The following is a 16,352-nucleotide window of genomic DNA, read 5'->3' on the forward strand; positions in this document are numbered from 1 at the left end:
AATTTGGCTTAAAGTTAAACATTTAGAAAACGAAGATCATGGCATCTAGTCCCATCACTTCATGGGAAATAGATGTGAAAATAGTGTCAGACTTTATTTTTTGGGCTCCAAAATCACTGCAGATGGTGATTGAAGCCATGAAATTAAAAGACTCTTACTCCTTGGAAGTAAAGTTAGACCAACCTACTGCTGCTACTGCTCCTAAGTCGCTTCAGTCATGTCCGACTCTGTGCGACCCCATAGACAGAAGCCCACCAGGCTCTGCTGTCCCTGGGATTCTCCAAGCAAGAACACTGGGGTGAGTTTCCATTTCCTTCTCCAATGCATGAAAGTGAAAAGTGAAAGTGAAGTTGCTCAGTCGTGTCTGACTCTTCATGACCCCATGGACTGCAGCCTACCAGGTCTTCTGTCCATGGGATTTTCCAGGCAAGAGTACTGGAGTGGGGTGCCATTGCCTTTTCCTGACCAACATAGACAGTGTATTAAAAAGCAGAGACATTACTTTGTCAACAAAGGTCCATCTAATCAAGACTATGGTTTTTCCAGTGGTCATATATGGATGTCAGAGTTAGACTATAAAGAAAGCTGAGCACAGAAGAATTGATGCTTTTGAACTGTGGTGTTGGAGAAGACTTTTGAGAGTTCTTGGCCTGCAAGGAGATCCAATCAGTCCATCCTAAAGGAAATCAGTCCTGTGTATTCATTGGAAGGACTGATGCTGGAGCTGAAACTCCAATACTTTAGCCACCTGATGCAAAGAGCTGACTCATTTGAAAAGACCCTGATGCCGGGAAAGATTGAAGGCAGGAGAAGAAGGGGACGACAGAGGATGAGATGGTTGGATGGCATCACCCAATTATGGACATGGGTTTGGTTGGCTCAGGGAGTTGGTGATGGACAGGGAGGCCTGGCGTGCTGTGGTTCATGGGGTCACAAGGAGTTGGACACGACTGAGCAACTGTACTGAACTGATTGCATTTCAGACTCTTTTGTTGACTATGATGGCTACTCCATTTTTTCTAAGGGATTCTTGATTCTTGCTCACAGTGGTAGATATAATAGTTATCTGAGTTAAATTCACCCATTCCAGTCCATTTTAGTTCACTGATTCCTGAAATGTAGATGTTCACTCTTGTCGTCTCCTGTTGGACCACTTCCAATTTGCCTTGATTCATGGACCTGACATTCCAGGTTCCTATGCAATATTGCTCTTTACAGCATCTGACTTTACTTCCATCACCAGTAACATCCACAACTGGGTGTTGTTTTTGGTGTGGCTCCATCTCTTCATTCTTTCTGGAGTTATTTCTCCACTGATCCCCAGTAGCATATTGGGCCCCTACCTACCTGGGGAGTTCATCTTTCAGTGTCCTATCTTTTTGCCTTTTCATACTGTTCATGGGGTTCTCAAGGCAAGAATACTAAAGTGGTTTGCCATTCCTTCTCCATTGGACTATATTTTGTCAGAATTCTCCACCATGAGAAAGGATGTATTTGTCATTATGCAAATCTATGCTCATACATACACATATGAGTTGTTTCTCACTCTTTGTGACCCCATGGACTATAATCCTCCAGGCTCCTCTGTCCATGGAGTTTTCCAGGCAAGAACACTGCAGTTGGTTGCCATTTCCTACTACAGAGGATCTTCCTGACCTAGAGATCAAACCACATCTCTTGTGTCTCCTGTGTTGGCAAGTGGGTTCTTTGCCACTAGCACTGCTTATGAAGCCCCCTATTTGTCATTCAGTTCAGTTCAGTCGCTCAGTTGTGTAAAACTCTTTGCGACCCCATGAATTGCAGCACGCCAGGCCTCCCTGTCCATTACCAACTCCCGGAGTTCACTCAGACTCACGTCCATTGAGTCGGTGATGCCATCCAGCCATCTCATCCTCTGTCGTCCCCTTCTCCTCCTGCCCCCAATCCCTCCCAGCATCAGAGTCTTTTCCAATGAGTCAACTCTTCGCATGAGGTGGCCAAAGTACTGGAGCTTCAGCTTTAGCATCATTCCTTCCAAAGAAATCCCAGGGCTGATCTCGTTTAGAATGGACTGGTTGGATCTCCTTGCAGTCCAAGGGACTCTCAAGAGTCTTCTCCAACACCACAGTTCAAAAGCATAAATTCTTTGGCACTCAGCCTTCTTCACAGTCCAACTCTCGCATCCATACATGACCACTGGAAAAACCATAGCCTTGACTAGATGAACCTTTGTTGGCAAAGTAATGTGTCTGCTTTTGAATATGCTATCTGGTTGGTCATAACTTTTGTTCCAAGGAGTAAGCGTCTTTTAATTTCATGGGTGCAATCACCATCTGCAGTGATTTTGGAGTCCCCCAAAATAAAGTCTGACACTGTTTCCACTGTTTCCCCATCTATTTCCCATGAAGTGATGGGACCAGATGCCATGATCTTCATTTTCTGAATGTTGAGCTTTAAGCCAACTTTTTCATTCTCCTCTTTCCTCTTCTCCTTAACTTTCACTCTGTCACTCTCCTCTTGCCATAAGGGTGGTGTCATCTGCATATCTGAGGTTATTGATATTTCTCCCGGCAATCTTGACTAAAGCCTGTGCTTCTTCCAGCCCAGCATTTCTCATGATGTACTCTGCATATAAGTTAAATAAGCAGGGTGACAATATACAGCCTTGACATACTCCTTTTCCTATTTGGAACCAGTCTTTTGTTCATGTCCAGTTCTAACTATTGCTTATTGACCTGCATATCGGTTTCTTAAGAGGCAGGTCAGGTGGTCTGGTATTCCCATCTTTTTCAGAATTTTCCACAGTTTAATGTGGTCCACACAGTCAAAGGCTTTGGCATAGTCAATAAAGCAGAAATAGATGTTTTTCTGGAACTCTCTTGCTTTTTCGATGATCCAGCGGATGTTGGCAATTTGATCTCTGGTTCCTCTGCCTTTTCTAAAACCAGCTTGAACATCTGGAAGTTCACGGTTCATGTATTGCTGAAGCCTGGCTTGGAGAATTTTGAGCATTACTTTACTAGCGTGTGAGATGAGTGTAATTGTACAGTAGTTTGAGCATTCTTTGGCATTGCCTTTCTTTGGGATTGGAATGAAAACTGACCTTTTCCAGTCCTGCGGCCACTCTGAGTTTTCCAAATTTGCTGGCATATTGAGTGCAGCACTTTCATAGCATCATCTTTCAGGATTTGAAATAGCTCGACTGGAATTCCATCACCTCCACTAGCTTTGTACGTAGTGATGCTTTCTAAGGCCCACTTGACTTCACATTCCAGGATGTCTGGCTCAAGGTGAGTGATCATACCATCATGATTATCTTGGTCATGAAGATCTTTTTTGTACAGTTTTCTGTGTATTCTTGCCACCTCTTCTTAATATCTTCTATTGTCATTAGTTTGTAACAAAACAACAAACCAAAAATTGCACTAATGCCTAAAGAGGAGGTATCACCTGAACTGTCTTGTCAGATGAGTAAATTTGGCATGAAGGGACATTCTCTTCAAGACTCTGAAAGAATGAGTTTTTGTAAGCTTTGATATAGCAAAAAATTAAAGGAAAGTTAAATGTCAAGGGTAGAAAATATAGAATGAGAAGATAAATCATTGAGAAAAAAATGCACAAATTAGTACAAATTAGGGGGCAGTTGCAAAGACCACACTTCCTTTGACACCAACTACAAATTTGAGGATCCCAAAGACAGCTTTCAGGCTCAGCAATGCTCTAGAAGGATTCACAGAACTCAGGAAATCTGTTATACTCTCAGGTATAGTAGATGTCAGCAAAAGGATACAGATTAAAGCAATCTAGAAAAGATACTCAGGTAGAAGAATCTAGGAAAGTCCCATATGTGGTGTGTCCAGTTATCCATTCCTAGTAGAATCATGGTAGTACCAACCTCCCCAGCAATAATATGTAGTAATATGCATAGAATATTGCCAAATGATAAAGCTTGCTAGGAAGGTATGAGATGTGAGATTAGAAATGTAGGCAGGAGGTTACATCATTAAGGGCCTGAGGGCTGAACTAAGATTAATGAGTTTTGTACTAAAAGCTACAAGGACTGCTGATGTATTATAGGAAGGAGTGTCATGAACTAATCTTTGTTTTGTTCTGTACTTTACCAAGCTTTCTGTGGTAGCAGTGTGGATGAGGGATGGGACAAGGAATATCATACAAGACCAGCTGAGCCACAAGAGAAGTCTAGGAATACTGGAGTAGGTAGCCTATTCCTTTTCCAGGGGATCATTCCAACCCAGAAATTGAACTGGGGTCTGCTGCATTGCAGTTGGATTCTTTACCAACTGAGCTATGAGGGAAGACCTAGAAATCTGTTAGGAGGCTAATATTAAAATCTGGCTAAGTAAAGAGAACTCAGCTAAGGGTTGTGTTGGACATGGTAACTGAATACAAAATGGGTGGGAAGAGAAGTAAAAGATAATTACCAGGTTTCTGGGACAGATGATTGGGTTGATTAATTCATTCAAGCAATACTGTGGACCTACTTTGTTTTAGTCAGTGTCCTAAATGTTGGAATATTATGATAAAACAATATGAAGTTCTTCTCTTACGTATTTACATTTCAACCAGAGAGCCAAGTAATAGGCAAGTTTATATACATATGTATTTTCTCCTAAATTTGCAGTATTACAAAGAAATAATAAAGCTCAATGAGACAGTAGAGTTAGTGACTGGGGCAAGGAGGATGACTATTTTATAGTTTATGTAATGTGGCTAGGGAAAGCCTCTCTGAACAGGTCGTATTTGAGTGTACATCAGAATGAATTAAGGGTTTAGAGCATTCTAGGCAAAGAGAAAAATGAATGCAAATATCGTAAGTTAAAAATGAATTTAGTGGTTTTAAGCCATAAGAATAGACTGGCATGCTGGAGCAGAGGTGGGATGCAATGAAAGGACAGATGAGATAGGCAGGAAGTGAGCTGTTGACATAGGTTTCATGCATCGTGTCAAAGTTTGGATTGCATTTTTAGTGTGGTGGGAAGCCATTGAAGAATTTTGCTCAGGAGAATACCATGATATAATTTGCACTATAAAAACATTACTCAGACTGCTGATGTGGTACGGTAGTGGGGATCTTCACTGAGAAAGACGCTAATGTAAGAAGAACAGATGTGGGGGGAAATGCATTGAGTTAGAAGTGCTAGTGGGATAGCTAGTCTCTAGTGGATAAATTGAATGGGTAATTAGTTATTCAAACCTCAGAAGAGAATTTTGTGAGTCAGCATATGTGGTTACTGAAACCATGGTTTAGATGAAGTCATTATGTTTGATGTTTACAGTAAAAAGAGCAAAGCGTTGTCTTGGCAACACCATAATGTATTTTCTATTTAAGCAAATCGGTGGAGATACAATCAGTTCTGCCACTGGGCCACCACCTACGCATTCCTGAAAGTTGTCATGCTAAAAGATTGGCTCCAGAGGACTGCCTGCATTCAAATTCTGCCTCTGAACTTCCTAGTTGGATGACCTTGGGAAAATTATTTAAATTCTCTGTGACTTGTTTTTATAGCTCTCAGATGGATTAACAGTAGCACATACTTCATTATGTTACACGAATTACCTGGCTTAATATAGTAAAATTCTTAACATGGTTCTTGGTACATAGAAACAATTTAATTAATGCTGCCATTTTTAGTCTTTAAAAAATTTACACCATCTAATGAAGTGCCTGATTGATAATAAGTATTCTTTAAATGGTAACTAGTTTCCTAAGTGACACAAACTCCATTGATTGCCTGGTTAGAGTTAACTCATGAAATTAGTAACTTATAGACAACTGAGATTTTTCTTGCTCTATTCACCAGTACCAATTATCTAAATTTAAAATTGCAATTTGGTGGTATCTAGGGCGAGATATTAATGTAAGGCTTAATTTAATGTAAATTAAATTAAGGCTTAAATTAGTATAAAAAGTCTGTCCTGTGATAGAAATCTTTTTCTTTTTCTTCCTGTTCTCTCCACCCCTCTTGTCTGTGACTTTTTATCCTTAACAATTCTCTGCAAGCATGCCTCATTTTATTACACTTGGCTTTATCACATTTCTCGATATTGTGTATTTTACAAGGTGGACATTTGTGGCAGCCTTATTTTGATCATGTCTGTCCAGTGCTGTTTTTCCAGCAGCATTTGTTCGCTTTATACCTCTGTGTCACTTCTGGGTAATTCTTGCATATTTCAAACTTTTTCATTTTTATATTTATTATTATGATCTGTGATCAGTGTTTCTGGTACTGTTGCAAAAAGATTCCAACTTGCTGAAGGCTCAGATGGTGGTTAGCACTTTTAGCAATAAAGTAGTATTTAATTAAAGTATGTACATTATTTTTTAGACATAATGCTGTTGCATACTAAATAGACTACAGTATAGTATAACCATAAATTATTATACACTGGGAAACTAAGCAATTTGTGTAACTCACTTTATTCCAATATTGACTTTATTGTGGTAGTTTGTAACAGAGCCTGCAATATCTCTGAGATATTTCTATATGCTCTCTTTAGTCATCTACTCAAAACATTAGCTAAACATTCACGGTGAGATGAGAATGGTTAAAACTAGAATAATAATTAGAGTTCACATCAGGTACCAACTCTGGTCGCTACCTAGAGACTGTTCTCCACTCAGTTTTCTGTTGGGGAAATAATCCTGCCATGCTTAGTGCAGCTTTCCAAGGGCAACGAGGTGGTGTGGAGGACCCGGTGGCTAGAAGGCACCGCGGAAGGCAGACGCGGAAGATGGTAGACTTCGAAGTCAGTCTGATTGTGCTCAAATTCATTTCTACCTTTTATCAACTGTGTGTTTTTGACCAAGTTACTTAATCTCTCTGGACCTCATATTCTTCATCTATGAGATGAGTATTGACTTTAATATAAACTTAAAGCTATAAGATACTTTCTTTTTTCTGTTTCTGGATAACATACAAATGAAATAAGGTTAATGAAATAGTAAAGGAACCCAAAGACTTCATTTCCAGTAAAACTGGGTACTGATGTAATCTTTAAACTCCCCAGTTCTGCTGAGAAAAGCAGATGCTCTGTGGAGGGAAGTCAGTAGAAAGATTTCAGAAAGTAACAGCAAAAGCCAACTTCCAGAAAGTGAGGAGCACACCCTGAAGTACTTAACCTTTGAAAAGTGAAAGTGTTAGTTGCTCATTCATGTCCAACTCTTTGCAACCCCATGGACTGTAGCCCGCCACGCTCCTCTGTCCATGGAGTTCTCCAGGCAGGAATACTGGGGTGAGTAGCCATTCTTCTCTCCAGGGAATCTTCCTAACCCAGGCATCAAACCTGGGTCTCCTGCATTGCAGGCAGATTCTTTACCTTCTGAGTCGCCAAGGAAGCCCCATTTGGGGAGAACCAAAGCTGCCCAGAGGGAAGTACAAGAAAGAGCACAGGTAATAGCTAATGGCTCAGTGGGGACAGATCTCAAAAAAATGTAAAAAATCTACTTCCTAACGTGAAGGATTCATTCTGAAGTGTATGCCAGTGGGAATGATTACAGGGAAGGAGAGAGGAGTTGTGCACAGAGCTGGGTGTAGTCCTCCTGGACTAGCTTTGGTTCAGAGAAAGTGGGGCTGTATCAAGGAGCCATTTGAGAAGGAAACTCCAGTAATGCTGAAACAAAACCTCTGCTTTTGAGATTTGGCAGGAATGTCTCTCCATTTTCTCCCAGCATCCTTCTAAAAATTGCTTGGAGGTGAAACCATAAGAAACTAAAATAGAAAAACACAACAAGCTAAAATGTAGGGGAAAACAGCAAAAATGAGAACATGCACACAGAAAAACAATCCCTTCTATGTGAGGAAGATCATAAAGCAGAAATAGAAGAGCTCAGGAAAAGGAAGAGACTAAGATATTAAAAGGATATGAACTGTAAGCTTGTAGAACTCAAAGGAAGTAGTAAGGGAAAAAACCCTTTTACAAATCAAAATGAAATTGGAACACAAAGAGATTAGACATTATAGGAAGGACAAGATATGAGAAAATCAAACAAATGGAACTGAAGATAACATTTACAGAGAAATGACATAGAGGACAGCAATGGAGATTCAGCATGTTTATAATAGGAATTTTTGAAGGAGAAAATCGAAACTATAAAATACAACAAACACTCAAGAGAGTTTAAGCTTCACGAGAACTTAGCAGTTAACAAAAAAAAGAAAAAAGAAAACAGGGAAAAGAATCTCTACAACAAATGGGCATACTATGTGCCAGACAAAGTTATCCAGAATGATCAATATGAAGCCATATCCTAATAAAAAGTCACTGTACTTTGAAGATAAAGAACATAACACATCTTTGGAGTATGCTAGTTTAAAAAAAAAAATGAATCACTTAGAAGGAGAAAAATGTTAGCTGGCTTCAGATTTTTTGACCCTAACATCAACACCTAAGGCCGGTGGAAACATGATTGTAAGATATTCAAAGAAAGAAAATACCAACAAAGAATGTTACGTTCAGTGAGGCTTAAGGTCCAACATTACCAACCATTTAAAAAGTCAGGAAAGGTTCTCATGAACCCTTCTTAAGGAAACTAATAGAGCATAAACTTCAGCAAAGAGAAATGACTACAAAAGACTGGTTCTATTTAACAGAAGAAAATATGGGAATGAAACAATATGAATAGCATATGAACTGGCAATATAGAACTGGTACAACCACCAAAAAGGGGGGAAGAAAAAGAGGAAAAAAACCCAGGAAGTAGATTGAGTTTGCTGATTGGTTCATCAGAAGCTGAGAATTAAATATTATCTGAAGCAGATAGATTAAATAGAAAACACTGTAAGGATAGTACTTAATGAAAAGATAAATACTAGGAAAGATAATCCTATTGACTAATATTAGGTGGTAAAGGAAAAGGGGCCAAAAAGGAGAAAAAAGAAAAGAAAACATTGTTCAGTAAAATTAATAGCTATGTCTAAAGTGGACTAGGGACACTGTATACACTTTTAACTTTAAAAGTAAACTTTAGAATAAAGAGAGAAACCTTTCTTATCTCAAAAGAATATGAAATAGCAAAGGGAACACATAGTGACTTTAAAAATTAAAATGGGAAAGCAAAATATGACAGATTAAGCAAACTATCACATCAACAAATGTGCTGCTGCTGCTGCTGCTGCTAAGTCGCTTCAGTCGTGTCCAACTCTGTGCGACCCCACAGACGGCAGCCCACCAGGCTCCCCTGTTCCTGGGATTCTCCAGGCAAGAACGCTGGAGTGGGTTGCCATTTCCTTCTCCAATGCAGGAAAGTGAAAAGTGAAAGTGAAGTTAATGAATGTAAATAGATTTAATTTTATATTCAAAGAAAAAATTTTCAGACACAAACAAATCAAACTCCTTCCACTTAAGACAGTACTTCAAAGTAGGTAAAAATAAAAGTATATGCAAAGGTTATCAGATAAAGCAAACAAAATGTGAGGGCAAAGGGGCTTCATACCAGATAAGGTAGAGATCATAAACAAAATAGACATAGACATACTCCTTATCGTTTGAAAAGGTACAATACTCCGTAAATATATGAATATTATGACTACCTCTGCATAACAACCATAACATTAATATTCATAAAGTTAAGGCCACATGAGATAAAAAGCCAAAAAGATAAATAGTGATGAGACTTTGTTAATCTTTTACTCCATGATAGATTAATTGTATAAAAATGAGGGTATAAAGGATATAAAATAAACAATGAGGTTCAGCCAACTGGTTTTAAATTCTGTACCCTGAAAACCGTTGTAAGTAACTGATCAACCACCAGAAAATTAACCATTTGTTAGGCTAAATTTCAAAAACAAAAAGTGCAACTTAGACACCATTTTCTAGTCACAGTGCTCTTAGGTTTTACTAAGAAATCAGAAAATAAAACCTAACTGGAAAATTTTGCATTTCTTCTTAAATCATTTGGGTCAATGGGAAAAATACAAGTAAAAATTGCATACTTTCTAGAAAACTGCAAAAATGAAAAATCATCCAAAATAAAAATAATACATCAACAATCTATGGGATACAGCTAAAACAGTATTTAGAAAATGTACTGCTTAACTACTATGAATAAGTGCTCATCTCTAGAAACTAGAAAAAGAATCGAATCAAAAGAAAATAAAAAATAATAAAGGTAGATGCAGAAAATGATACAGAAAGCAGACAGAAAATAATAGAAATGATAAACAAATACAAGGCTCTACTTTTGAAATAAGCAATAGTTACCCTTAAGAACAAATAGACCAAAATATTCAAAATTGGAAATTTTAAGAGAGAATCTGAGATAGGGAAACAAAAATAATTTCAAGGGAATATTATGTTTTCTGAGTAATACATTTGGAGCCTAAAAGGAAGTTATTTCCTAAAAATATAAATTTTAAAAATTGATTCAAGAGATAGTTGAAATTTTGCATAAATTAACTGACATAAAAGAAATTAGGGTGAATGAAGAGCTATCAATGAAAAGGCCAACATGATAACCTTGATTTACAACTGAGTGTTATTTAACTTTTAAGAAAAAAATTTAAAGGAATTTAAACTGTTCTAGACCATAAAAAAATAAAGTCCAACATTATAGTCGTATAAAGATAGTATAATAATGGAAAAACCACAGACCAGTCTTAATTAATGCAGTGTGTCTTAAAAGAATAAAATACAATGATCAAGTAGGTTTTATTTTAGGAATGCAAGGATGGTTCAAAAATTAAATTGTTTTGAGTAGTAAATGCTTAAAAACATTTGATTTTTACAAAGCCTAGCTATTTGTCATAAAAACTCAGAATTGAAGGAAATATTCATGTATATGTATATTAGAATTGAAGGAAGTATTTATATTATGTGTATATGAATATAAATATTGAAAAGATGTATACTGAAGTTTTAAAATAATACTTTCTCTAGTATTTCATTCTAATAGAATCAGAAATTTGAGGTAGTAGATAGCAGGAGTTAAATACAAAGATTGGTTTTCTCTGGGCAAGTAGCAGCCCTAGAATATCATACCACTTAATTCTGACTTTTCGTTTGTGTAAAAGTAGCTGATCTGGCATTATAGAATGATAACTTTCACACACTTTATTATTGTATATACTTCAAGCATTGTGATTTTCATATTAGCAGTGTTTCTTCCATAGTTTATTTCTTGAATTGAGAATACCCTTAGAGGCAGTTAGCATTGAGAATACCCAAAGTCACAGATAAGCCCTTATGTTATGTTTCAGAAGTGTAAATTTTTGTTGAAGATTGGGAATGATCTAGCTGGCAATTCATGTCTTATATTAAAGTAAATAGTCATATTATGGAATAAAATTAAAATCTTTTATGAATTATTTTAAAACAAGACATCAGCATTTTTTTTTACATGTTTTTATGGGGCCTCTTTAAAGTATTTCCCCAAATTCCTGGAGATGCATATAATTTATAACTGCTGTTAGGAATATTTTGGTGGACATCTGCTACTATATTTGCAGTTTGTACTAAACATGAGTTATCAAATATCTACTAATCTTTTATGAAAGGAAAACTAAGATGATGTGTAATCTTGCTGGCTAATCTTCAAAAATCTTTATTTTTCCTCACTTATAGTTATAAATAAATAGTTCTTTAATGTACAGTGATACAACTGGGAAATTTATCACCCAAAGATAACAAAGATCACATGACTATTTAAGCTGTTCTGTATCTTTGAGAAAATTTATTATTTTTTACAAATGGTATAGGTATATAATTTTGTTGGACTCTAGGGGTACATGTTGCACCTGATCAGATTTGGATGGGGCAAATTCATTCATTCAGAAATTATAGAAAAGTTTGAAAAGAGATACAATAGCTAATATAATAGGTATAATAGATATTCTAAGCAGACATAGAATCCGTCTTCCAAGAGTTTATAATTGGGTAAGGGAGATAGGCAATATACTATCAATAATATTACAATGAAAACTAGAAAAATAATAATTATAAAATATATGTAAAACCTATATTTTAATAAAAATTATTAAGAAAGTCTATAAATTACAGAGAGGCCTGGCATGCTGCGATTCATGGGGTTGCAAGGAGTCGGACATGACTGAGCAACTCAGCTGAACTGAACTTATAAATTATTTGGATTAAGAATTACTGTGGAGGACCAAGACAAAATAGAAGAGAGAGAAATATGTAAGGGAGAGAAAAATATACAGGGCCGAGCAATTTTAGGAATTTCAGTTGTCTTGTCCAGAAGTTTTCAGGGTACTGGGTACTTTATGTGTAGCACACACTTAAGGAATTAGGCATAGGGAGCGCTCTTATGTAACTTGCAAATTACTGGAAGGCTAAAGAGAAAACATCCTGAAAAATTATAGTTTAAATAGGTGTGTGAACTTAATTTATAAAACGGTTTCCAAAGTTAAAGTTTCTCTTTGTAAATATGTCTCCAGTTTCTCTTGATCAAAGAAGGCATAAAATTTTAAATTCTAAATTAAAGAAGTAAATGACCATCTGGGAATCTTTGAACATGTACATTCATTGGAGTAACAAATAAGTTTCCTAACTGGAGAATGAAAGAACATTTATTAAATTTTGGGCATAGGGATATTGGGGGGTGTGTGTTTCAGATGATAAAGAATAACATTTTACTCTCCCTTTCCATACCTCTCATTACCTAGACATCAGTTATTGATAGAGCATGTTTATTTTAGAGATTACTTTTGATACCTACAAGGAAGATTTTCTTATACTCAAACATTTATATGAACACATGAATGCCTAAGAGTAAGATTCTTTCTCTCTTTCTCTCTCTTTTTAATTTCCAGGCATAGACATTCTTCATCAACTAGGCCTTGGAGGCAAAGATGTAAGACACTCTTCATCAGTGACCGCTGTACCACCATCATCTACACCACTACCTCAGGGGGTCCATGTAACAGAATCGGGTGTCATTTTAACAAACAATTCCTATATTGAATCACCTCTTGTGAAAATTTTACCAGTCAACTTAGAACAGCCATTTACAATATTAATTGGGTTGCAGTCATATAGAGTAAACAATGCATTTCTCTTCAGCATTAGAAGTAAAAATAGACTGCAATTAGGAGTACAGTTATTACCTAAAAAATTAGTGGTATACCTTGGAGGAAAGCAGTCTGTCTTTTTCAACTACAGCGTTCACGATGAGCGATGGCACTCATTTGCCATTGCTGTTACCAATCAAGATGTCTCAATGTTTGTTGAATGTGGAAAGAAATATTTTAGCAGAGAGACTCTTTCGGAAGTTCAGACCTTTGATTCTAACAGTGTGTTTACCTTGGGAAGTATGAATAATAATTCTGTCCATTTTGAAGGAGTAGTATGTCAGTTGGATATTATTCCTTCTGCAGAAGCATCTGCAAGCTATTGCAGATATGTGAAACAGCAGTGTCGCCCTGAGACAAGCCTTCCTCATACAACTATTGTATCAACTAAGATACCAGAAAACTCTCTCCTGCCCAAAAGATTGGGTGAAAAAGTACTGTCACAGGACACAGTTACTGAAAACAAAAGTGTTCTAGATTTCACAAATAATGATTCTGTGGCAGTGAATAAACAACAAGAACACCAGATATCAAGATCTCAGTTAACTTCTCTTCATTCACAGAATGTCTCTGCTATGGATCTTGTGAACCATGTGATTCAGACCAAAGAATTGATCACTGAGCAACTTATTCAGGCAAATTTAAGCCTGCCAATGTCCCATCGTAGCCTCAATGAGCCAAGGAAAAAAAACAAGGATAAATTTATTTCTCTTCTAAATGTGTCGGACAATATCACACAACATAATGATAAAATAACTGGTCTGTCACCACTTAAGAAGATATCATCTAGTCTTCCACATATAAAACAAGATACAATTAAGAATCTCAAGAAGGCTATCACAGCAAATCTGCACACTAATGAACTTATAGAACTGCAGCAGATTTTAAACACAACCTTATACAGAGTGACAGATGAGCCATCTGTGGATAATCACCTTGATCTAAGGAAGGAAGGTGAATTTGATCCTGATGCTACTTATCCCATCGAAAATAGCTATGAAACTGAGCTTTATGATTATTATTATTATTATGAGGATCTTAATACAGTGCTCGAAATGGAGAATCTAAGAGGGCCAAAAGGGGACACTGGACCTCCTGTAAGTTATTATTTTTAAAATATGTCTTAATGCACTAATTTACCATCCATTTCAGAAAGAATTCTCTGGGCTGAACAATATAGAACAGATCTGTCTTAGGTATGTAGCCTGGCTTACTGTGAATGCATTCATGGTTGCCATAATATATCCAACCAGAATGCTACTCTGGCTCAAATGTTGTACTTTTTAAAAACTATTGGCTGGCTCAGAAGGTTACTTAGTTCTGGTAAAGTGGTGAGTAAGCCATGTTTTTCTTGTTGAATTGAAATTCAATCAGGAATTGAGTTGCTAAATACAGATCAGCATTCTATTTTATTAAAAACCTGTAGACTTAATGCATAGTCATGTTAAGAGAGAATATTAAAGTTATAGTAGACTAAATAAAAATATTTTGAATACATTATTAAGTGTATTTTCAGCAAAGTAATATCATGAATTAAAATAATATTACCTTTTAGATAGAAATAATTTTATAGTGAGTCATTGGGGAAAAGCAAACCCTTATATTATAGAAATTAAAATATTTCACTTAGGATTATAAAGAGTAACGTATTTCATTATATCTTCCATGATATGGCCAATTTACATTTATAAGTTAATAGAAGTTCCATCTACCTCATGCAAAAATAGCCACTCAGCAGTCCATCAGTCCATTCAGTAGGAAAAAAGCCAAGTCACTTCCTTAATAATTCATTAACAAAGCTATGAGATAATAGATTGATTATTTTAGCTCTGAAATTCTTTTGTCACGTAGGTGCAATTACTGATGGATGATCTTTTAATCATTTAAGACTCATTTAAAGCTATTTAAAATTACATTAGAGACACGTTTTTACCATTCATATTTTGAATACCTTTAAATAAATCAACTTATATATCTTTAGAAATCTTTTTTTTTCATTTCAAGCAGAATAAAATATATCTTAAGATATTTCTTGATTTGATGGAAGTAAAATTTGAGACATTTGTTTAGTTCCAGAAACCATAGAACAAGAGATGATGCCACTTGCTTAGCTTGTGTTTACTTTTATTACTCAAAGTAACTTGATAGGTATTGAGCAATGCTTAGAGTGAATGTTTAAAGGATTTAATAAAATCAGAAGAATATATTATAGAGAAATAACTTTTCAGCTAGTAGTAAAATTGAGCCACTAGGCAGGTCATATTAAACAGTAAAGGAAGCTGTTTAGTTTTTTCAAAAAATGTCAGAGATGAGTATTAATCTCTGCTCTAAATCCAGAAACAGTTATTTTGGCAATGGTTGGTAGGTGAAGCAATAATAGTCCACGGATACTTCCTTAGTCTCTCCTATGGGCAAAGCAGAAAAATTGTGTAAAACAGAATCACTGCTCAGAAGGAGCTTATGTTGTGGTAATAGTGATACAGAAGTACATCTGTAACCTTGTCTCATGGTCAAGTAAGATACATGACCCTGAGAGATGCAAACTAAACATGTGGAGTATACATTTTCAAAGGTAAGAAAAAAATTTTTGAGGAGAACTCTTTGAAAGATCACTTAAGGCTGAGCTGTTCAGGATAGGTTCTTGTAGGCAAACTTAGAACCTAGACCTCAAATAATGGATATGATTTTGATAGGTGAAAGAAACTGTTGTATCTTTTATGTAGGAAAAACAGCAAAATAGCTATAATTTATTGAGATTTTTTACCTGTGGCAGGAACTCTGCTATGCCCTTTATGTTTGTTATCTTAGAAAAACTTGGTAAGTTTGGTATTATTACCCTCATTTTTCAGGTGAAGAAACTGAAGCCCAGAGTAATTTGTTTGCTTGCTCATAATCACATGTCAATAAATGATAGACCCAGGATTTTGACCCTAGAGGTAGGTTTTCTGCCTCTAAAGGTCAAACTCTTTCACAATATGAAGCTGAATAATGATAGATAAATGTAAGGCCAGGGCAGACCTTATACAGGTTGTAGAGGTCTCAATTTTCAAATAATAGTTCTGACTTTATCATGTTCTCAGTGGGGAATTTTGTAGGTTTCTAAGTAAAGATATGATTAGGGAAGTCAGTCTGTGGCAGTGCCCAGAAGAGACAGGAAATTCCTGTTATCTGGATCTTACAAAACTAGGACATTATCTAGGATAACAGCAGGGAAAATGCAAAGGAAAAGTAGCATTCAAGGGAGATCTTGAAGGAAGGTTTGGTAGAACTAGGAAATTAACTGGACTTAGGGACCAAATGAAAAGAAAGAGGATCAAGGTGGCT

At 36.3% G+C, this 16,352-nt stretch overlaps 1 protein-coding gene across 3 annotated transcripts in view; it reads left to right on the forward strand.

The window, feature by feature from the left end:
- Nucleotides 1-16,352, forward strand: part of COL24A1 (collagen type XXIV alpha 1 chain) — a 398,952-nt gene that overhangs the window by 25,552 nt on the left and 357,048 nt on the right. For all 3 annotated transcript variants that reach the window (XM_061411389.1, XM_061411390.1, XM_061411391.1), the window contains exon 4: nt 12,771-14,125. In XM_061411389.1, coding sequence (XP_061267373.1) covers nt 12,771-14,125 — 1,355 coding nt within the window. The remainder of the gene's footprint in view (nt 1-12,770; nt 14,126-16,352) is intronic.

The sequence above is a fragment of the Bos javanicus genome, chromosome 3, assembly GCF_032452875.1.
Source record: "Bos javanicus breed banteng chromosome 3, ARS-OSU_banteng_1.0, whole genome shotgun sequence".
NCBI lineage: Eukaryota > Metazoa > Chordata > Mammalia > Artiodactyla > Bovidae > Bos > Bos javanicus.